The 24876-nt window shown below is 44.1% G+C and overlaps 1 protein-coding gene and 1 pseudogene across 1 annotated transcript; one reads left to right on the top strand and one right to left on the bottom strand.

The window, feature by feature from the left end:
* Nucleotides 1-720: 720 nt before the first annotated feature.
* Nucleotides 721-4988, bottom strand: LOC133126962 (eukaryotic translation initiation factor 1b-like). The gene is made up of 4 exons (XM_061239512.1): nucleotides 4788-4988; nucleotides 2419-2582; nucleotides 1151-1252; nucleotides 721-919 (listed from the first exon to the last, which is right to left on the bottom strand). Exons 1-4 carry the CDS (start codon nucleotides 4816-4818, stop codon nucleotides 875-877), a joined length of 342 nt encoding a protein of 113 aa, XP_061095496.1. The 5' UTR covers nucleotides 4819-4988; the 3' UTR covers nucleotides 721-874.
* A 1473-nt stretch (nucleotides 4989-6461) lies between these two features.
* On the top strand, nucleotides 6462-22900 carry LOC133126741 (tripartite motif-containing protein 16-like; annotated as a pseudogene).
* Nucleotides 22901-24876: the final 1976 nt, after the last annotated feature.

The raw sequence follows: 24876 nt of genomic DNA, 5'->3' as shown, positions 1-24876 counted from the left end.
TCCCCAAAAACAATCCTCCTCCCCGCCCCCCCCCCCCCCGCATAAAGGCATTTGATTTCTGTGTGAGGTCGCGCCTGAGATTCTGTGACCACCCAGTCAGGACGTCCATACTCACGGTATCACCAACACCCAGCATAGCATTCAGATCCTTTCCCTCAAAATCCAGGACATGTTCCATCAGAAAAGCAGCAAAAATGGCAATAAAAATTCATTTTTGTCTAATGAGCTGTAAGTTTTAAGGCTGAATGACTAACGAGAGTCTGTGGTCTTAAACCTGAAGAACCATATATTCCACTATGCTGAGACCCACACTACATGGGATATTCAATAAAATAAAAAAATATATATTCTTAAATAATTTTAACTGCGACATGTCATCGAAGACAACTATAACGTCAAATTTTGAAAACATTTAAACCTTTATCTATCCACGCCTAAAGACCACATCCCTGCCCAGACCCCCCCCAAGGGCCACATCCCTGCCCAGAACCCCCAAGGGCCACATCCCTGCCCAGACCCCCCCAAGGGCCACATCCCTGCCCAGACCCCCCCCAAGGGCCACATCCCTGCCCAGACCCCCCCAAGGGCCACATCCCTGCCCAGACCCCCCAAGGGCCACAACCCTGCCCAGACCCCTGTAAACGGGCGGAGGAAGAGGGCGAGCATGAACGGAGACGGGAGCACAAACACAGGAGCGGGGCGGGGCCGTGGGCCTGGAAATGGTGGCATTGCGCGTGTTCCTTTATTGCCTCTGAGGGAGAGTTACATAAAGAGTGTCGCGGGGCGAGTCCCAGGGCCGGGCTGGCGACGGGGCCGCTCCGCGGGGGAAGGGTGGCCTCGGCGGGGGGGGCGGGCCGGGGGCAGGGGCATCGCGTTAAAAGCCGTGCACCTTCAGCTGCTCCTCCTTCACGATGCCGATCTGAGCACAACAACACACAACGAGAGAGAGAGAGAGAGAGAGAGAGAGAGAGAGAGAGAGAGAGAGAGAGAGAGAGAGAGAGAGAGAGAGAGAGAGAGAGAGAGAGGCAGGAAATGTTACATACACATCTGGCACCCCCATAAAACATTGCCATAAAACATTTTTAACTGAATTGACAGGGCAATGGTGAGGACATTCGAGAGAGAGGGGGAGGGGGAGGGGGATGCTCACCTCCAGGAGGAACTGGCAGATATTCTTCCTCTGGTCTCCCTGCAGTTGGATCACCTCCCCGTACTCTGGGTGGTCGATCACGGTGCCGTTACAGGCGAATTTCTGTCGGGCACAAACGCAGACGCCACAGTCAGGCCCCCAAACCCCACAGAGCCAAGTGTTAGTGTTAGTCAATCACGTTCCAGTGAAATCACAGGTGGGAGTGGCAGAGCTGCCCTTCACTGGGGGTGACGGTAAATCTGACCCACCAATCAGAGCCCGGTTTCAGGTATGCCTCTGTATTGAAAACCTATAACGCTAAAGAAAGGCAACCGCCCAAGCAAAAACAAGTAATTACAGGATTCACATGCATCACGATAGCTGGTGGGCGAATGTTCCACCAGTGACTCATGCCTCATGTGATGTTACACATCTCTATGCCATTGATTTATGTTGGTAGGTTTTATTTATTAAATTTTTTTTTGATTAGCAAACGGTATCACAGGCCCACGCGGTGACGTCACACGCGAATCCCGACACTGAACGTGCGCACGCCCGGAAGCGCCGCGTTCGGACCGCACGTTCTGAACGCAGCCGTCGGCACGGCAACCGACCCGGCGAGAGATTCCAGAGAAGTCACCTATGACATCACTGTAACACAACCCGCCAGCTGACGGGGAGAGCGCACTCAGCTTCCCGCGGGCGTGACCCCCCATCCCCCCACCCCCAGCCCGCACAACAGGAGGGAGGAGAGACGGACGGACACATCCGTCCAGACTGGATTCACAGCGCTCCGAGACTAGGAGCCCTTCACATTCTGCAGGGTTACAGAAACGCACTAGGTTTACACAGAATATAGACAACACCACGCAACCCAACCCCCGCAGAATACCTCCGCCTCAGCTGGGACGGGGAAACTGAAACGGAATGTGGACCCGGAACCCCACACACAAACCTGTTTTCCTCACCCTTACAACTACAAAGTCAGCCCTGAGGTCACCTTACAGGAAGAAAAAAAAAAAAAAAAAACTTCCCATCCTCGTTAACCCTTTTGAAGAGTGCCAATGGGCTTCTCAATGCTACGACGGCGTTCTCAAACTCCGCGGCTTTTAAACTCGGCAGCGGTAGTGATTGTTGCACCGGCATCAGGACGTTCCGCTCAGAGTGTTCCGCACCACAACGTTCCGAGAGGGCCCAGAGACCCACCGGGCGAGGCGTCCGCCCAAATCAGGCGACCGCCCAAATCAGGCGACCGCCCAAATCAGGCGTCCGCTGCTGGCCGGCCTCACCTTCTTGAAGGCCTTCACCAGCTTCTTCTTGTCATAGTCGTCAGCGATGCCCTGCACGGTGGTCAGCGTCTTCCTGCCGTTGCGCTGCTGGATCCGGATGTGTATGGAGTCCTCTGTCCCGGCCGGGAGGGAATCGTCACCCTTAGTGGCATCAGCAAAGGGATCTGGGGGGGGGGGGGGGGAGGAGGAGGCCCCGACTCAAAAGACTTTCCCACACTTTGGTAAACAATGGCAAAATGATATATAGGAAGAGGTCATCAGATGAGGTTCTAGACGGTACTGGATTTTATTTAGTATCTAAACAACTTTTGCCGGGGAGTATTTTTGTACATTTTGGTTTTACCAGGTAGATCACAGCACTTTTTAGACATGCATTACATTTTTTTTTTAATGCATTTTGTCTGTCTTATTGAGTTTTATTGTATTTTATAGGTTTCACTTTATTGTTTGACATTTTATCTCATATAAACAGACATTTACACAAAAAAATAATAATAGAAATACATTTTTTTTAAAGTAGCTTCCAGGTAAATACGTGCCGCAGTGACCCTGGATGGCAGCCGCTGCCTCCAAGACTGCAAACTGCAGGTCGGTGAGCGGGTTCAGCTCCACCAGCCACAGATGCGTACATCCTCCTCCGCAAGCAGTTTCTTAAAGATATTTTTTTTATCAAATCTATCCGTAGCTACGTTGCTGAAATAGCTAGTCCGCTACTCCATTGGTATTGGTGCTCTAGTTGTAAAAGTCGCTGTCATCCAAACGAAGGAAAGCACCTTTGGCGACCTGGGATTGATACTCCCGCAGAAGTTTACAAACTGTAGTGGTTACCCACAGGCTTATTAAACCTCTGGTGCCAAAAAAAAAAAAAAGGAAAACATTTTTACCCACTTAAGTCGGTTCAAAACCATGACTTAAATTTGGAGTCACATTCTAAAGTCCCCTTTTACCCTGAGCCAATTCCACCAGAGGTACACACAATATAAAAGATAATAAATTATTCAGCTGACACTTCTATCCAAAGCGACTTCTTATATTAGACCGAGCCTTGCTCGGGCCGGGGCCGGGTCCCAGTCATGTACCTTAGCCACCAATATCTTCTCATTACTATTCGTCCCCTCACGGGATACCTAAACTAATTTGTAATGTGTATTGAAAAATCATATACGGCCAACAATATAAGCGGTGTCGTATTTCCTGAGGACGCCGACATCCACAATCACTTACTGCACTTAACTTTTCAAATCGACAGAGTATTTTATACAATCTGTTAATCTCAGCTCGTCGTCAAAAATCACAGATTTTTAGATCCCATTTTCGTGCGAGAAACCCTCTGTAATGTTCAGTTGGCTTACCTTGACTACTAACGTTCTACGTCGACGATACGAAGTGGTCGCGGCGATTTTGTTTAATTGACAAACATGTTTAGACTTGTTGTATGGCGGGTTTTATGGTGTAAAATTAAGTTATGTCCGATTAGGTCAATTTATCGTAACTAAATCGTTTAATACTGCGTTAGTCGAGTCTTTCACATTGGACTTTGGAAAGCTTGCTTTGACGACAAGACTAAACAGAAAATACTAACATTTTGGCTACGTTTTTTTAGAGCAAATTCAAAATGTCTTCAGCGGAAATGCAACCCCCACTTCTTTGTTAAAACTTCTTCACGATGTAGATGTAGCCATCTGGCTAGCTAGTTGTAAAATCGCCAAACAAGTAGTACGTCAATATATCAGTAGCGTTAAGCATTTTGTTATCAATATGAATTAATAGTGTTTATTTACATTGTTACCAAATTCCTGTCACGATACGTAGCTAGCTAACGTTACTAGCCGAGCAACGTCGCTCTTAGCCAGTTAGCAATCCATTAGCACCGGATCCCTAAACGTTTGCCATGCGAGCTACCAAAACGTTCCATTTAAAACGAACCACTTTGTTAACCGACGTAGTAAGCGTGTCGAACGTAAGTTAACTTAGCAAACTTACTTTTATCTGCTCCCAAAAAAAGAAAACAAAAGAAGGCTAAGATGGCCCAGCTAACTTTAACCATCGTCTGCTAAAAGCTAGGAAGCGGTTAGCAAACTGGCTAATCTCCGTAATAACACCGGCCGCCATTTTCAGATTAGGACAAAGCAACGCAGGCTAGACAGCTAACACTAAACTATCTTGAGTACGTTAACTGACGAGCTAGTTATGACTTCGCATCAATCTTATCCAGCTATTTAATAACAAGATGGCTTCTTAAATGTAGGTTACCTTGGCAACATTGCTAAGTTAGACGAGGTTGGTTAACTTTAGTTAGCAGAATAACAGAGCGACTAACGGCTGTAGATGGTTAGTTAGGGATAAATAAATAAGTGAACCAAACTTACCGAAAGATTGGAGGTTCTGGATAGCGGACATGCGATATTAGGATGAGACCTTTGATGTGAGGAAATCTGCTGGCGCGTCTGTGCCTTCCTGGCCTTTTAAAAGTCTTTTTATGAAGGCGTTCAGAAGCGCTGAAGCTGAATAAGAAAAACAATGATCTCACCCGTAAAAACCTCCCTCTTCTTCTGAGCGGATTGTTCGGTTAGTCATGAGTCATGTGATTGGGAGTATACCGCCCCCTATAGCAACGGAGTGTTCAGCGTCACCGCCGACACCAAACCTACCAACCCGTAGTAGTGACAAAAAAAGTAACAGAGTGGGCAACAAAATAAGTATGTTCGATCATGCATCTTGATATTAATTTTGGCATATATGAGAAACACTTGTCAAGAGCAATTAATACAGTTTTACATCTTTACAGAGATGGCTAGTATAGACAGAAATTGGTTAACTTATGGTACCACCCAGTGGCGTTTCTGGGAATTTTGGACCCAGTGGCAAGATTTGATTAAAAATGCATTAGGCCTATTTCATTGAATTACCCTTTTTAATATATTTTTTCAATTTTGTTTATTGGTCTGCACATTGTTCTTTTGTTCATTTTGGCTTATTTTAAATGTTTGAAAGCTTTTTTATTATGTAGGCTACTGAGAAGTGCTATACAAATAATGGTCACAATCATGATCAAAATGAGGCCAAGTTGCAGCAGGTATTGTGGTTGTGCCCATGTATTTATTGCAAAACAATCATAGACCAATAACATGCTTACGTTTGCACAATAGTTTTCATTCATTCATATATTTTTTCAGCTACCAAGAAAACAAAGTGCAGGACAAGACGCTCCGGTTGTGAAAATGTTTTTGCACATTGGTGTTTACATAGTATCTCCACCCAACCCTGAATATTCTGCTTAGGTGGGGACAGTAGTTTTGTTTTTCTGGATAAATATGACACAATTTCTACAGAATATACAGATTGTGGCTTTGAGTCCCACCTGGGTCTGTTATTCTTTATAATAGAGACAAATTACCTCAAAGTCAGAGTTAATTGCATGAAATATATCATTCTCTGTGCGATGAGCTGAATTATGGGTATACTAATGGCAGTTAACATGCTGGCAAGTGCCATGAAAAAGTACCCCTTCAATGCTCACTCAACACATTTTAATTAATAATTAGATTCAGCTGATCGAACACAGCCGGACTTGATTGAGGCCATCGCTGTTTAATCGCAACCTCACTCTCATTGAACCTTACCATCCGTGTGCGGTAGTCACCACCACAAAGTTTCTACAAGCATCCTGTGCCATGATCCAAAGGAATTCCACTGTAGATGTACAGTCTCTAAAGGGTTACAATGCCATTGTCTCCAAATGGAGAGCACTTGAAGCAGTGTTGAGTCTTCCTAGGAGTGGCAAGCCTAGGAGAATCTTCCTAAAAGAAAGAAGGGTCAGATTATCTGAGAGCTGTGAACAGCATCACAATAGTGAGAGGTCGTCCAGAGTGAGCTGCTTAAAGTCTGCTCTCTCTCTCTACACCCACAACACTCCTGGCCTCAGTCCAACACAACGTCTCCTGCAGCGGTGGGCAGAACCAGTCAGTCACTCCTACTCTTTCTGTCACGCAGTTTCAAAGAAATGAGATTACAACTGAGTTGTTGTCAGTGAGAGCAGTCAAATGGCTGAAGGAGGAGGTTTACTGAATCAGGACCAGTTCAGCTGTTCGATCTGTCTGGATCTACTGAAAGATCCGGTGGCTATTCCCTGTGGACACAGTTATTGTATGGGCTGAATTAAGGGCTGCTGGGATCAGGATGATCATACTGGTGTCTACAGCTGTCCCCAGTGTAGAGAGACCTTCACCCCAAGGCCTGTTTTAAGAAAAAGCATCATGTTGGCTGAAGTGGTGGAGAAACTGAAGAAGACAGGACTCCAAGCTGCTCTTCCTGCTCACTGTTACACTGGACCTGGAGACGTGGCGTGTGATGTCTGCACTGGGAGAAAGCACAAAGCCGTCAAGTCCTGCCTGGTGTGTCTGGCCTCTTACTGTGAAACTCACCTCCAGCCTCACTATGAATATCCTGCCTTTAAGAAGCACAAACTGGTCAAAGCCACTGGAAACCTGCAGGACAATATTTGCCCTCAACATAAAATACTGCTGGAGGTTTACTGTCGTACCGATCAGAAATGTATCTGCCTGCTGTGTGTGATGGATGAACACAGTGGCCATGATACAGTCTCAGCTGCAGCAGAAAGGACTGAGAAAAAGGTAAGGACTGGAACTCTTACACATAACACTCATGCTTTCTTACAGTGATGACAGATATCATATTGGCTTTATTCGTGTGCATTCATATACAATATGGAGCCTTATGACTTATGTTTTTATTTATTTAAGAAGATGATGAAATTAACCTTCTGAAATGTTTCATAAGAAAGTACTGAACACTGAAGTGATTTTTTTTCTCGTCTGAAATCGAAAGTGACAAAGTAGAGCAGGAAGTGAACAAAAATTCAACCGGCTCTCTGTGGCCCTCACCCCTGTATTCTAAAAAGCAAGTTCACTCACATAGTCTAGAAACTTTACCTTACCTGTAAGGGCAGTAATGGTAAATCTAACCCAGATATCCTGATCTGGGTTGGGGGGGGCTGTAGTCTAACCCAGCATGCATTGCGTGTGAGGTAGCAATAAAGCCTTGGCAATTAGCCTAACTTGGACTATTTTTGGACTATGGGAGGAAACCAGAGTATCCACTTAAACAAGGGGAGAAGATGCAAGCTCCACACAGAAAAGGCCCCAGCCAGGATTTTAACCTGTGACCTTCTTACAGTTATGCAATGTGATATAAAAATCAATGTGTCCACAGAAGCAGCTGGGGGCGACACAGAGTAAATTCCAGCAGAGAATCCAGGAGAGAGAGAAGGAGCTGCAGGATCTGAGACAGGCTATGCAGTCGCTCAAGGTGGGTACTGACCAGAGGAGGAGACAACAGCTGACTGCTGGAAGAGCCATTTCAGGGCTCAGTCAGGGCTCTCCTCCAGTCAGCCAGTGAGGAGCCCAGTGTTGAGCCACTTTCCAGCCCTGTGGGGCTCAATCCCACTGAGCCACACTGTGGGGAACTGGCTGTCTGGGGTCCCAGTAAGAGCTGAGTGAAAGGCCTCGTTAAAATGTACAGCCCTCCTCTCTCTGTGTCTCCCAACAGCGCACTGTACAGGTAGCAGTGGAGGACAGCAAGAGGATCTTTGCTGAGCTGATCCGCTCCATTGAGAGAAGGTGCTCTGAGGTGAAAGAGCTGATCAGAGATCAGGAGAAGGCTGAAGTGAGTCGGGTTGAAGGACTCCTGGAGCGTCTGGAGCAGGAGATTGCTGAGATGAGGAGGAGAGACACTGAACTCTAGCATTTTTACACACAGAGGAAGCAGTGTCACTAACTCTGACCCTGGAATCCAAATCCAGCCCTGATTTTCTATTCTGGGGTCAGAGGAGCACATTTTACACGGTTCTACACCTCTACCAGCACTGGGGTCAGGATCGCTTTTCTGGGGAAATGGTACATTGTGAAATACAGGTGGAGTCTGCAGCTGTAGCCGGTACTCATAAACATGTCAGATAAGATATGTTTGAATCGATTAAATAATTAAGACCAGAAGTTGGCATAAAATCCTGAAACGCATCAGGCCTTGTTGTCCACCCCTGACTTAAATTCAGTCCTCCAAACTTGTATTCTTATGTTCAGGATGGGCTGAATAGTCTGTTCCCCTCATTCTGCATCTGTGGCTCAGTCTAGTAGAGTTGCAACCTGAGGGAACACTTACTGGTTAATTAGGCACACATACCTAGTTTGCATTATGCAAGAAATCTTTGTTTGATTATTTATTGAATGAGCTCTCGCTCTAGATTTAAATAGAGCTAACCGTTTGGCTATGTAAACTGTTCATTGTTGTTCCTACATTAGTGTATACTTTAGTGTTCTTAGTGTTGTTTCCTAAAGCTGTTTCATAGATATAATCCTGTCCTCATGAGATTAGTCTACAAGGCCTTATCTTTGTTGTTTTCTTAGCACTTGAAACTGTACTTCCCGCAAGGGTCTTTCAGCACAACTGTCCCTGGTTATGGGTTATTGTTGTACATCGCTCTGGCTAAGAGCGTCTGCCAAATTCCTGTTAAGTAACGTGATGTAATGTAAACAAATGCCAGTGGAAACTGGAATTACCACATCTCTCTGTGTCATTGGGTGTGTTACACGTTTGTGTCGTCTAGACAGGTGGAATGACCAGTTCTCCTCATTAAGGTTTTCATTCCAAACAATCACTACACCTGCCGATTTCACTAATTAGTGTCCTCTTCGCTGGTTGAAGGCGCGTTAATGAGTAAAATCAGCAGATATGTGAAGTGATTGGTTGGAATGAAATCATGCGTAGGCCTACTCTTGGCCCTCCATGGCACGCCTGCTCAAGAACACCACATCCATACCCCACTGGGCATGGTATTTAGAAGTCGCTCGTATCGATTGGCAAAACACGCACCCCAAAAAAATCCTGGTGCTGGATGAATGGTAAATGGACTGCATTTATATAGCGCTTTTATCCAAAGCGCTGACAATTGATGCTTCTCATTCACCCATTCACACACCAACGGCGATTGGCTGCCATGCAAGGTACCGACCAGCTCATCAGGACCAATTGGGGGTTAGGCGTCTTGCCCAGGAACTCTTCAACACACCGAGGGGGAGGGATCGTCTGTTACCTCCTGAGCGAATGTCGCCCCCATGTGGATGAATAGGGCAAATACAGGACATGGGAGGAATTGAGGAAACTCACAGTGATTGGGTGCAGTCTGCTTGTTCCCAAACCCGACTGGTCTGTTTTTTTTTTCTGCGTGGATTCCTGACAGGTAAACGCAGTCTTAAATGCGATGTCTGTCCTATGAGGGTGAGCTGGTGCAATCGGGAATTCGCGAATCTCGCGGTGTCTATCTCTTCAGTCCTCCCAGGGTCGTCGCGGCGCGTGACGATCCCTCTATGCGCGCCAACTGATAAGCACTTAACTACGTGCACCACAGAGATGTTGGCTGTGGATATGTGAATATGATTCCCTCCCTTACTTACTGTGGGCTTCTGCTGTTGCGATCAATTTGCAGATACATTTCACTGCCGGGTGAGATCGTTGTCTCTCTCTCCCCCCCCATTTTAGTGGACCAAATGTAATTAGACCGTTGGCTTCTCAGCTGTTATTGATTGGTCGGGTGTATTCAATCGCTTCCTTAGTGCCGAGGTGTAAGAAAGCTTTCGGTATCTAGTGTAGTTATTGCTGTTTGTCCACATGAGGATGTATTGACAGCTAAAATGTCACAGTTCACGTGCTCTCAGAGGCACTTGTGGAATGCAGTCAAGCATACAAGGAGAAAACACACGTACGCATCAGGCATAAGTGGTCTAAATTTTGATTGGCTCTTTTGAGGCAATATAAACGTTGCCCAGATTCCTTGTTTAGGGACATTTGTGCCACATTCGTGCTTTAATCAAGCAACCAAAACCAGGCTTCTTTTTTGTAGCTAATTTCCCGGTAATGCTGAGAGACGGTGCTCATTAGCGCCACCGCGGTTGGCTCCAGTATAGGTAATTCAGACCCGTTTTCGATGAGAAGTCAATCGGTCAAACTATTACGGTCAAAATGTGAAATCAATAATTTCTTCCCAAAAGAAAATGTAATCCCCAATTTTTACTATTCTTTTTTCTTCATCTAATGCCTCCTCATGGGCCAATGTTGTTTAAGTCATCGTGTTATCAAAACACAACAATACTTTGCGGCTAAATCAAGGACCAATTACGTCACTCTCTGTCATACGCTTAGTGGACGAGCCGCCCCAGATACCATAAGGCAGTTAGCCGACGACACCACGTTGTTTCTAAAAAATAAAGACCAGATTAGGGAATCTATCAATCTATCATTTTCCAAGGTCTTTTTCTAAATGTTGCCAAATGTGGATTACTATCAATTAAAAGCTGTTCAGACGTCATGATTTACGACATCCCTGTCAAAAGTAAAATTAAATATCTTGGTATAATGATTGACATGGACCAGAATACTCGTGTGAAAGATAACTTAAATTCCTTGATTATTTCAATTCAACAGAGGTTTAATATGTGGCTGCAAAGAGATCTTTCTCTCGTAGGGAGATCCCTAGTAGCCAAAGTGGAAGAACTATCTAGAGTAATCTATTCTGCGTTAGCATTAAATGTCCCGAATGATCTTTGCACAAAAATAGACAAGCTCATATTCAATTTCATTTGGAAGAATAAATCCCATTATATAAAAAAGCAAGGAATGATGAATAAGCTGCATTCAGGTGGCCTTGGTGTATTGGATTTCTCCTCTCTAAATGCTACATTCAAAGTGAAATGGATCAAACAATACTTCTACTACACTACATCCTTATGGAATTTTATCCCTACACATATCTTTAATTCCCTTGGAGGTCTACACTTTTTACTCCGTTGTAATTATGATGTCACAAAAATCCAGCTTAAGTTATTACACTATCACAAACAAATGTTACTATGCTGGTCCTTAATTTATAAGCATAACATAAGATTCAAAAACAAAACACTGTTTAATAAGAGTTGATTTGACAGAGGTATTTTGCTTGTTAGTCAATTGTTCAACAATGATGGTGAATTATTTACTTAGAAAGAATTTCTTTCTGAATATGTGTTTCATGTAACCCCACAAGACTATGCTGTTATATTCGATGCAATTCCAAACCGTATCAGAACACTATTTTCAGCTGCTCCAAAAGGAAAAGATTGCATCATTCCTCTGTTGGGTAATGAAAATCTGTTTATTGATGCAGGCTGTCCTCTAATTAGTGACAAAGCTAATAACCAATGTATTAGGAACATAATACAAAGGGATATTGTCTCATCTCCCCCGGCAGTTTTTTATTGGAATAACATATTTGAGGATATAAAGTGGAAATGGACTTGGATATTACCAAAAAATATATATTTTAACCAATAAAGTATTTTAAACTTATACACAGATGCTATCCAGGTAAAATGAAATTTGCTCAATTTAAACTGGACTTGGATTTATCTTGTTCATTCTGCAGAAGGGAAGATGAAACATTAACACACCTTTTCTGGGATTGTTCATATACTCAACTATTTTGGACTGATTAAAAAAATTACTACTATTAGTAACTCCTATTAACCTGGAGTTAAGACACATTTTATTTGGTGTTTCTAGTGTGGAAATTTTGGATAACAATGCATTGTATATTGTCAACCTTCTCTTATTATTAAGTAAACATTACATCCACACCAGCAAGTTTTCTGATCAGAAGCCAATTTTTTAAATCTTTAAAACAAATTTTGATCCTTATTGAAATATACTCTAAAAATCTAATCACCCCAAAGCTGTAAAAACGTGTCAAGCCTGTGCCACTCTATGTGTTACATGAATGTTAAATCCCCAAGTCTGTTTTATATATATATATATTTATTTTGCAATAAAAAATAAATAAAATAAAAACCGCCGCTCCAGATTGTACAACATGGCGGCGCTATTAAACTGGAATTCCCGGGCATAAAAATGCTTTTCACAAGCCCATGGATAGTCGATGGGCAACATAACACACATCTGGTCCATATTTTTCTAGCCTGTGGTTTTAATATGTAAGGCTCTTCAGGTATATTACCAGCACTGGCAGAGCTGGTAGCTGGCCAGCGGTGACACACCTTTGCCGGGAGTAGCCAACATCCGCATGCTATTGGGTTTTGTAAGCAAAAACACAAATATGTTCTTACCTTTATTTTGTTGGAGATTCGGGAAGACAATTGCGAAAATATCTACAGCGGGGACCGAAAGTCTGAGACCACGAGTGAAAATGCTGCTATTGTGCATTCTAATGCTAAGGACGTTAATCGTTCCCTAGCACAGGAACAATGTCTGTCTGTAGATTGATTGATTGATATGTATGCATAAAAAAAGACAACAATCCAAGGGATAACATGATCAAGTGTCGACACTTATTTCCGACATGGTCCTTATCGTAATAGACAAGACCGACAATAGCAAATAACATCCACTTTGTCACATCCTAAGTAAAGGGAAACTAAAACACATACTCCTCACATAAAAGTGCAAGAAACTAACTCAATAAAATATACATCCTACCCTGTTATCATACATTTTTATGTACAAAACATCAATATATCTAAGGGACCGAAGTCCGTTTTTAAACGAAACGAATTTAAAAGAACACCTCACAGGCTAAATGCTGGCCATCTTTCTCCAGAGACGAGCCCACGGCTCTAAACCCCCTCTGGATTGGGATATTCAGTGGAAGGCTGTTTCACAGCAAGCCACTGTTTGGAGCACTACTATACATCACCTATTCACCACGTCTAAATGTCAAAATGTCAACGCTAATGTGTCTTAACCTGAGTGACAATGTAAGTCGTTACATACACACTTATTACTTATTCTCTCTCTCTCTCTCTCTCTCTCTCTCTCTCTCTCTCTCTCTCTCTCTCTCTCTCTCTCTCTCTCTCTCTCTCTCTCTCTCTCTCTCTCTCTCTCTCTCTCTCTCTCTCTCTCTCTCTCTCTCTCTCTCTCTCTCTCTCTCTCTCTCTCTCTCTCTCTGCTGCTTCACGTCACCTTGGAGGAACGGACGACTTGTGGTGTGTTTACATGGATTGGATTCGCAAGCAAGAACGTTTTCTGTCGCTATCTATGAACACTGGCACACAACGGGGGGGAAAACAGGACAACGTTAGTGTGATCCGATATCTATCCTAAATTATTGGCACCGGTTAAACATGTCGGTAACGAGTTATGTTGCTCTAGTTTATAGTATAAATATTGTTTGGCTACAGCGAGCTGAGAGGAGTTCCCTTTATTTCTCGCATCACCTGAGCATAACATCACCTAAACAGGTATACGAAATAGCGCAAATATCAAATGGTATGATCCGCTTGAACGGTTGCTAAATTGGTTTTAGAAGCTAACGTCATTTATCGTACTGAATTCACGTGACATCGAGTTTTACCGACTGTTGAAAGATATCGGAGCCTCCTACAGTGGTGGGCAGAGCCAGGAAGGCATTCCCTACTCTCTCTGTCACTGTCACTCAGTTTCAGAGAACTCTTAACTCTGTCTCTGTTAGTGTGAGCAGTGAAAATGGCCAATATCTCGGTGGATCAGGACCGGCTGAGCTGTGTGATCTGTCTGGATATACTTAAGGATCCTGCGGCTATTCCCTGTGGACACAGTTACTGTATGGGCTGTATTAAGGGCTGCTGGGATCAAGAAGATCATACTGGTGTCTACAGCTGTCCCCAGTGCAGAGAGACCTTCACCACAAGACCTGTTCTGAACAAAAACACCATGCTGGCTGAAGTGGTGGAGAAACTGAAGAAGACAAGACTCCAAGCTGCTCCTCGTGCTCACTGTTACGCTGGACCTGGAGACGTGGCGTGTGATGCCTGCACTGGGAGAAAGCACAAAGCCATCAAGTCGTGTCTGGTGTGTCTGGCCTCTTACTGCGAAACTCACCTCAAACTTCACAGTGAACTGAACCCAGGAAATGCACACAATGTCATCAATGCCACTGGAAACCTGCAGGAAAATATGTGCCCTCAACATAAAAAACTGCTGGAGATTTACTGTTGTACCGATCAGCAGTGTATCTGTCTGCTGTGTGTGATGGATGAACACAGAGGCCACGATACAGTCTCGGCTGCAGCAGGAAGGACTGAGAAACAGGTAAGGACTGGAGTTATTCACTGGCGGCTATAATACTGAATATAGTAATACAGAAGGGGAGTAGTTTAGAGTTGAAGTGACTGAAATATACTCCCCTTTCAAAATCCACTTTTGGTGAAACATGAACTGGAAACTGTGAAATTGTGTTTTGGAACAAAAGCATGTACATTGGAAAAATTGGTTGCGTAAAATGTGCTTTACAATCAGCTCCATAATATTTTGGGACATAAGGACATAATTTTTCTTGATTTGGCTCTGTACTTCAGAATTATAGATTTGTAATCAAACAATTGAAAAATTATTGGTTAATTTACAGATTATATTAGCTCAAATTAAAGGGGGATTTTTTAATACGATTATATATTTCAGTTGCACCATAGTTCGCAATACTTTTTATGAATTTTTTGTATACATAGTGCGAACAGTGGTCACTGTCACATCCACACCTGCCTCCTGAAGAGTCTGATTTGTCAGACAGGTGCCGCCGCATGAATCGCAAAGCATTCTTTCTTAATGATGTTCTAAACTGTTGATTTTGGTAGGATTGCCCGATGTCTCTTATTTCTCAGCCTCATAATGGTTTCCTTCCACTGTCATTGGCACAACGTTGGCAAACACCAATAAGGTGACTCCATGGGCACTCAAAAGCCAAGAATCAGGACTAGGTACTGAAATCTGTCTTATAACTGCACTATAAAGGAAGACATTGAACATGCCTCACTAAGAAACACCTGTAAAGTAATCTGTCCCAAATATTATTTTTCCCTGAATGGGGGGACTGCATAAACATTGCTGTAATTTGTACATGGTGTGACTAAAGTGTATAAACATAACCTTTAATAAAAGCTGAGAATTTGCAGTTTACCTGCATGTGAAATTGTAAAAAAGTGTGGAGTACAGAGTCAAATCAAGAAAAAATATGTTATTGCCCCAAATATTATGGAGCTAACTTTATGTGTCAAATGTCCATGACCATGGAGAGGTGCTAAATACTTCTGCATTCTCCGACCATGGCACTTTCTCAGACCTGGACTCATCTTCATAAAAACATTCCATGATCATGATCTGGCAAACAGTATTCTTTCAAAAATGGTTTACATTTACATTTACATTTTAGTCATTTGGCAGACGCCTTTAATCCAAAGCGACTTACAAGTGCATAGGTTCTACCACAAGTCAAAGCATCACATCCAGAACTAGGAAAATACACCTGGACTGCTGTTCTGAACATATAGTCGTCATCATAAGTGCAATTTTTTTTTTTTTTTTTTTTTTTGGGGCGGGGGGAGGGGGGGGTTAGACAGGGATAGGGGTATCAGAAGGGGGGGGCGGGGTAAATCAGGAGGGGGGACTAAGGTAGAGTTTGAAGAGGTGTGTTTTGAGTCTGCGTCGAAATAGGGGGAGGGATTCTGCTGTCCTGACAGTGGTAGGCAAGTCATTCCACCACTGAGGAACCAGAACGGAAAACAGGCGTGAACGTGCAGCTCGACCGCCAGGTGCCCGTAGAGAGGGAATCGTAAGGCGACCAGAGCTGGCAGACCGGAGTGGTCTAGCTGGGGAGTAGGGAGTGATCAGGGATTGTATGTAATGTGGGGCAGTCCCCTTAGCAGCCTGAAATGCCAACACTAGGGCCTTGAATCGGATGCGTGCGGCAATAGGAAGCCAGTGGAGGCCAATGAGAAGCGGGGTGACATGAGCCGACCTGGGCTGACTGGTGATCAAGCGGGCTGCAGCATTCTGGACCAGCTGGAGGGGCTTGATGGCGCACGCTGGGAGACCGGCTAGGAGGGAGTTGCAGTAATCCAGGCGGGAAATGACGAGCGCCTGGACTAGGAGCTGGGTGGCTTTCTCCGTCAGGAGATGACGGATGCGGCGTATATTAAACAGAAAGAACCTGCAGGTTCTGGCAGTGGAGGATACTTGTGGAGCCAGGGAGAGGCAGTTATCAAGAGTCACCCCAAGATTCTTTGCCGTACGGGAGGATTATAATGGTTTGCCAGCTGCAGGACAATGTCATTCACCTTTGGTATACAAAAAATATTGCCTTTTATTATTTAACAAATGTAAACACGTCACAATGCATGCTAATATACAGTAAATGGAAAATAATCTATCTACAGAAGCAGCTGGGGGCGACACAGAGTAAATTCCAGCAGAGAATCCAGGAGAAAGAGAAGGAGCTGCAGGATCTGAGAAAGGCTGTGCAGTCACTCAAGGTGGGTACTGACCAGAGGAGAAGACAACAGCTGGCTGCTGGAAGAGGCTCAGTCAGGGCTCTCCTCCAGTCAGCCAGTGAGGAGCCCAGTGTTGGGCCACTTTCCAGCCCTGCGGGGCTCAATCCCACTGAGCCACACTGTGGGGAACAGGCTGTCTGGGGTCCCAGTAAGAGCTGAGTGAAAGGCCTGGTTAAAATGTACAGCCCTCCTCTCTGTGTCTCCTAACAGAGCTCTGCACAGGCAGCAGTGGAGGACAGTGAGAGGATCTTTACTGAGATGATCCGCTCCATTGAGAGAAGGTGCTCTGAGGTGAAAGAGCTGATCAGAGGTCAGGAGAAGGCTGAAGTGAGTCGGGCTGAAGGACTCCTGGAGCGAATGGAGCAGGAGATTGCTGAGCTGAGGAGGAGAGGCGCTGAGCTGGGGCAGCTTTCACACACAGAGGATCACATCCATTTCCTCCAGGTAACATCACTGGCTCTCTGACAGTCCGATCTGTCTCCGTATTTGGACAATGGTATTTGGACTGAACTTCTGTTCATTTGGCCCTCCGTTTACTCCAGCTCATTGGGTTTATATAAATATGAGGTCAATATTTAATTTGAGGATATGCACATCCGTGTTTGGTGACCCATGAAGGAATGACATGCATTTTCATACATATCCGCCCATTTTAACGATGTTCCAAACTGTTAATTTTGCTAAGCTTATTGTTTGGCCTATGTCTCTGACAGTATTTTCTTATTTCTCAGTCTCAAAATGGCTTCCTTGACATTTCTGGTCCTCATGTTGACAAATTCCAATAACATGTATACCTGCACTAAGTAAGCAATTGAATACACCTGACTAATCAGAATGCCAACTGTCCAATCCGACTTTTAATCCCCTAAAATGGAATCCCCTATGCATGAAAAGGGTGTATGTAATTCCTGCATGGATCGCCCAATATGGATGTAAATGGTAAATGGTTTATATACCGCCTTTATCCAAAGCGCTGTACAATTAATACTTCTCATTCGGCCATTCACACACACACACACACACACACACACACACACACACACACACACACACTCATGGCGATTGGCTGCCATGCAGGGCACCAACCAGCTCGTACTGTACTGGAGTGTAAATACCTTCAAATTGAGGGTTTGAAGACAGTTGTATTCGTTGTCTCATGCGATGCAGTACAGAGCCAAAGGAACAGAAGTTGTACCGCTATCCAGTACTTACGCGCTGCACTGCATATCCTAAAGGTGTAACAGGCTAGCTTAATGAGTATATTATATATTATATATTTTATATGTAGCATAATGTATGCGCAGGCTGAGTGCTGGTCCTTACTGGGCAGCCAGTGGGCTGGTTCCTCCGTTGCGGCCCGTCGCGTAGTGGTGAAGGCACCTGACTGGGACCCCGCAAGGTTGTTGGTTCAGTCCCCGGTGTAGCCACGATTAGTTCCGCACAGCCGTTGGGCCCTTGAGCAAAGGCCCTTAACCCCGCATTGCTCCAGGGGAGGATTGACTTCGTCTAATCAACTGAAAGTCACTTTGGATAAAAGTGTCAGCCAAATAAATTGGAATGGCCTTTCAATGTAGTTTTCTCGAAGAAGCATAGGATAGTACCCAAAAGAATTGATGCTGTTTTAAAGGTGAAGGGTGGTCACAACTAATACTGATTTCATTTTAGCAACAGGAATCTGTATTGAGACTGTTCTCTGTCTGTCTGTCTGTCCGTCTGCAGAGATATCAGTCTCTCCGTTCCCCTCCTGGACCCAGCATCACAGTCAGTCCATTTGTCTCATTTGAGGCTGTGAGGACATCTGTCTCTGAACTGAAAAAGCGACTGGAGGATGTCTGCAAGGGGGAACTGCTCAAAATCTCTGAATCAGGTTTTAACAAAACCTACTGCAATTTTATAACACATGTTAATAGATTCGTCATCTTGAAATGGTGCCTTCTCTATCTCTCTCCCCCCCCCCCCCACCTTTCAGTGAGAGGAAACTACACAAAAGAATTGAGGACCAGAGAGGATTTCGTACGATGTGAGTCTTCACAGTCTCACACACACACACACACACACACACACAAAATGCAGTCATACCTGAGAATGACGGAGGCGTCACGTGCAGCCGCAGCATGGGGAAGTAAGCAGAAGAGGTGCCACACCTGCCCTTCCCAGAAGACAGCAGAACCAGGAAATTCAATTCAGTTCAATTAAAATTTATTTTTATAGCAGTGACGCTGTAAAAAAAAGGAAACTCCCCAGTGGGAAGAAATCTCCCAGAAATCTGCTGGCCTGGCCTGTGTAATCGTGAAGACAGAATAAATGGTAATGAAATGCAATGAGGGGGTCTATCCGAGCTTCTAGCCAAAGCACTATGTAAACGTAGTCCATAACATCCTCAAATAGCCAGCACCATGAGAGCAGAGTTGCTTGCAGGAGAGTTAAAGGTACAATAGGTGAGAGTTTTGTGTTAAAACATTGTTGCAAGACCATTGTAAATCCCTTCCTATCATTGAAAAAAAATGTCGACTCACCCTCTGCCTGTGTTTATAGTCACAGCCCAATGACTTTTCGACATCAGCGTGTTCACAGAGAAGGGGGAACTGAATCAGGTTTGAAGAAAACCTACTGAAATTTTATGACACATGTTAATGTATTCAGCAGCACGGATGGTGCAGTGGGTAGCACTGCCACCTCACAGCAAGGAGGTCCTGGGTTTGAATCCCCGTCGGTCGGGGCCTCTCTGTGCGGAGTTTGCATGTTCTCCCCGTGTGTGCGTGGGTTCCCTCCGGGTACTCCGGTTTCCTACCACAGTCCAAAGACATGCAGGTTAGGCTGATTGGAGAGTCTAAATTGCCCATGGGTATGAGTGTTGTGTAGTGGCCTGTAGCGTAGTGGTTAGGGAAAATGACTGGGACACGCAAGGTCAGTGGTTCTAATCCTGGTGCAATAAGATCCGCACAGCCGTTGGGCCCTTGAGCAAGGCCCTTAACCCTGCATTGCTCCAGGGGAGGATTGTCTCCTGCTTAGTCTAATCAACTCTGGTCAATCAGCTCTGGATAAGAGCGTCTGCCAAATGCCAATAATGTAATGTAATGAGTGTGTGAGTGAATGGTGTGTGTGCCCTGCGATGGACTGGCGACCTGTCCAGGGGGGTATTCCTGCCTTTCGCCCAATGTATGCTGGGATAGGCTCCAGCCCCCCTGCGACCCTGTTCAGGATAAGCAGGTTAGGATAATGAATGAATGAATGCATGAATGTTAATGTATTCCCCATCTTGAAGTGGTGCCTCTCTCTCTCTCTCTCTCACACTCTCCCTCTCCCCCCCTCCTTTCAGTGAGAGGAGACTATACAAAAGAATTGAGGACCAGAGAGGATTTCATACGAGTCACATACACACACACACACACACACACACATACACACACACACACACACACACACACACACACACACAAAACGCAGTTTCCATGTTAGCATTACGGTTTCAATGTTAGCATTACGTGTTAGCTTTGCATAAAGACTTGAAGCCTATAGGAGTCAGTAGCCTACCTCCTTCTAAGTGAAGAAATACAACTTACAGCAACTCCGAAGCAGTCTCATTTACATGAGGTATCGTGTATTTGAAATACACATGCAGGGAAAATGGTAAAAACAAGTTCTAGCTTTTAAAATTACCTTCAACCAGCGCAAGACGGAAGAGGATACATGTGTGTTCAGCGGTTATAGTTCCAACTGTAACTTCTCTGAAAACATCTCGTCTTAACTTTTTTCCCCACATATTTCAAATACACATGATACCTTGTGTAAATAAGAGAAATTCGCAGTTGCTATAAGGTGTATTTCTTCACTTTGAACGAGGTTGGCTACTGACTCCCAATAGGCTTAATGTATTTATGCTAAGCTAACAGATTATGCTAACATGCAAATTCAGCCAGTGAGTGCACAAAAAATTACATAATATTTAACATCTGGTCTAAGTCTGGGTAAGTCAGAAAAATGTTGGTGTTTTCCTTTAAGAAACAGTTTCACTAACTGGGTAACTTTACTGGGTTTAACTAATATATAAATTTGCACATCATCTGCATACTAGTGGCAGCTAACACTGTGTCTGCTGATAATGTTCTCAAGGGGAAGCATGTACAGAGAAAATAGCAAGGGACCCAAAACAGATCCTTGTGGTACTCCGAATTTTACCCTTGAATACTCCTCTGACTGATTGTTTACCTTAATAAACTGAAATATACGTGAGATTTTCCCTGCATTTGCCCTTAGAAGTTTTTCCCCATATTTAGGAAATGGCTACACTGACGGTGATTTAAAAAAATCCTACACACAGAATTGTAGCATTTTATCCAAATAATCTCAACTGAAACGAGCAGAAACCTTAAACGAGCAATTCAACTCTGATTTAAACCACAGACACCCTTGCCCTGCCCTTGGCCGGCCTGCAGGGGAGATTATGATGGTGTTCTGTATGAAAGGCAACACTTAACGTAGGACAAGTATGGGGATTCAGATGCAGATACACACACACACACACACACACACAGATAAAGAGAGCAGCAGGGGCTCTGGGTTCAAATGAAAGAGGGAGAGATGAGCAGAGGAAGGAAACTCACAGCTTTCTGATATCTGTAATTTCAAATATATCTGAAAATCTATTTTTAAATAAATTTGGCCAGTACGTGAATGGAAAGATATGGGTCATCTTTATACTGTAGTATAAAGTTAATAATTTAAGACCACTGCTGCTTTTTCATATTCTCTTCTTCATCAGATTCCTGTCACCTCATACTGGACCCCAACACAGCTAATGAAGACATCCGTCTGTCTGAGAGGAACAGAGAGGTTGCCAATGTGGAAGTGATCCAGTCATACCCTGATCATCCAGAGAGATTTGACTACTGGCCCCAAGTGCTGTGTAGGCAGGGTCTGTCTGGACGCTGTTACTGGGAGGCTGAGTGGGGTGGGGACAATGAGGTTTCTATAGCAGTGTCGTATAAAGGCATCCGCAGAAAAGGAGAGAATAAGGACCGTGTTCTGGGATGTAATGAGAAATCTTGGAGTTTGGACTGCTCTTCTTCCAGCTATTGTTTCAGTCACAACAAAAGGATCGCTAAAATTCCTGTTCCCTCCTCCTCCAGAATAGGAGTGTACCTGGATCACAGGGCAGGAACTCTGTCCTTCTACAGCGTCTCTGACACAATGACCCTCCTGCACAGAGTCCAGACCACATTCACTCAGCCCCTCTATCCTGGGTTTGGGGTTGGTGTTGGAGCTTCTGTAAAACTGTGTGATCTGGGAACGAGATAAAAAAGAAAAGAAAAAAAGATCAGCTGAAAAAAAAAGAGAAAGAAATATGTAAATAAAATAAATTCATTGCGGTTATTTAGCAGACGCTTATCCAAGAGATGTACATTCGATTAGATTAGATGAGATTAAGAAGGTGACCCCCCCCCGGAGCAATGCCGGGTTAAGGGCCCAACAGCTGCACAGATTTTACTGTGGCTATTTGGGGGATTGAACCACCAACCTCACAGGTCCCAATCATGCACCTTCACCACAGCCCCTAATGCCCCACAATGACAACTTAAATAAAATTAATAGAATATGTTTTCTGTATATATATATATATATATATAAACTTGTGTATTTTAGAATGATAAAACACAAGGGTTCCTGCTAGGAGATGAGACGGAAAAGTTAATCTAGAATAATATAAAATCTGGGGAAGGCCTTTGGCTGAATTCAGACTGAAGGGAGATACAGCTGGGATCAGAGTTCATCTGAATTCAAACTGAGGATAGATATTCATGTAGCTGGGAAGAATTGTGAGTCTCTAGCAGAGGGTGTCCACTTCTCCGGACGGTGACAGTGTTGCCATGTTCTTATGTTCTGGATGGGCTGAAGAGCCTGTTCTCCTCATTATCGATATGTATGTATTAATGTGATGTAATAAGATGATGTATCATTATGTTCTAATGTTCTAGATGGGCTGAATAGCCTGTTCTCATGATCATGTGTTCCATAGCTGGGTTGCGTTAGGTGAGAACGTTTTGTCTGGTTATAAATATAATGGGCTCTCTTTATTTCTGCGAATAAATGCCGGTGAAAACCGGAATTACCACATCGTCCCGTGTCCTGCCATTCCGTTCCTCCCTGGGCTGTCCCTGGGCTGTCCCTGGATGTGTGACGATATTTCTGTGTACTTATTTTGCAGACGGGCTGAAAAGCCTGTTCTGCTCATTATATATTATTAGGTATTCATATATAGATCTGGTCTCATTATGTATTCATATGTTCTCAATACATTACCGTTATTTTACTGTTAAATTACAGTTGGGCAGGCTGCCCTATTATGTTCTAGATATGCTGGATGGCCCGTTCTCCTCTGTATGTACGCAAATGCTCATATGTTAGACTTGAGATTCACTCAAGTAAAAAATAAATTAGCATGTTTTTAGTTACAGTTCGGTTGAAGTGAAATGTTTAGCCTCAGTAGCAATATGTTCATTCATTCATTCATTCGTGAGACGGGTGCGTGGGGGTTGGACCCAAAATGCACGACTCAGAAACAATAGTAATATAAAGACCCCTCAGGGCTTTATTCGGGACGAATCCCAGGAGAGTAGTCAACACAAGCAAAGTCCATACACGTAGATCCAGCCAAACAAATACAAAACAAACAAAAAGCACGGTGCCGAGGGAAGAGGCAATCTCGTAGTCGGTAGGCGTGCAGGGAGGTCCGGTAGCAGGAGAGCTGTCAGCGGGGCAGATGAACAGACGGACGGCAGGCAGAGGCGTAGTCGTGGACGAAGCGGGAGTCGAAACCATGAAACAATCAGCGGGGCAAAAGTACAAAAACGGTAGGCGGGGACGTAGTCAAGAACAAAACGAAGGTCACAAAACAGAAATCAATAATCGATGGTCAGTAAACAGGCGTGGATCGTAACGTGTAATCAAACAGTAAGTAATGCTCAAGAGTTGCGTGAAAAAACAGAGGCAGACAATTTCGCAGTGAACAGTTGTGCGACTGGGCTATAAATGCAGGTGTAGACAGGTGTAGACAATTAGCTAGAGCGTAGCAAGGAAATGGAAAACAGGTGCGATGGATGACAAGTTTAACAAGGAGATTAGTAATCGTTAGTAATAAACCTATCCTGCCCTAGCATTAGTAAATTAGTAAATGACATGCACAAGAAACGTAAGGTAACATGAACACATGATTAGTCTTGTTAGTTTCTACCCAATCCTGACCTAGCGTTAGTAGTTTTAGTAAATAGACAAATGGAAATAATTAGGGAGTGAATGACAGAAGGAGCGAGAGAGAGAGAGAGAGAGAGAAAAGGCGGAACGCAAGGTTTGCGGAAAAACATGTAAAAGTGTATGCATAACAACGACCAGTTAAACGTAACAATACACATACATCGAAACATAACACAAAGCGAAACTAAGACGATAATCACTCAACATAACCAGGTAATATAATCGTACGAAAACATAACTAGACATGACAAGAAAATAAATCGTAACGAGAAATAAACGAAACAACATGACAAACCTAGACTAACATAATACATGATAAGACACTACGTGACTAAGACAACATGAATAAACATAAATCAACATAAAACATGGTGAGACAGACCTGAAACGTGACAATTCGTTCATTATCCTAACCCGCTTATCCTGAACAGGGTCGCAGGGGGGCTGGAGCCTATCCCAGCGTACATTGGCGAAAGGCAGGAATACACCCTGGACAGGTCGCCAGTCCATCGCAGGGCACGCACACCATTCACTCACACACTCATACCTACGGGCAATTTAGACTCTCCTAATCAGCCTAATCTGCATGTCTTTGGACTGTGGGAGGAAACCGGAGTACCCGGAGGAAACCCACACAGACACGGGAAGAACATGCAAACTCCACACAGAGAGGCCCCGGCCGACGGGGATTCGAACCCAGGACCTCCTTGCTGTGAGGCGGCAGTGCTACCCACTGCACCATCCGCGCTGCCTCAGCAATATGTTTATCAAAACAAAAATAGTATTATATCTTTGATTTGAAGTCTAAAAATAAGACTGAAATACTTCTTGAGGTTGACTT

This window comes from Conger conger, chromosome 4, assembly GCF_963514075.1.
Source record: "Conger conger chromosome 4, fConCon1.1, whole genome shotgun sequence".
Lineage (NCBI taxonomy): Eukaryota > Metazoa > Chordata > Actinopteri > Anguilliformes > Congridae > Conger > Conger conger.
The sequence above is the reverse complement of the archived record's forward strand: the minus strand, read 5'-3'. Positions and strand labels throughout refer to the sequence as shown.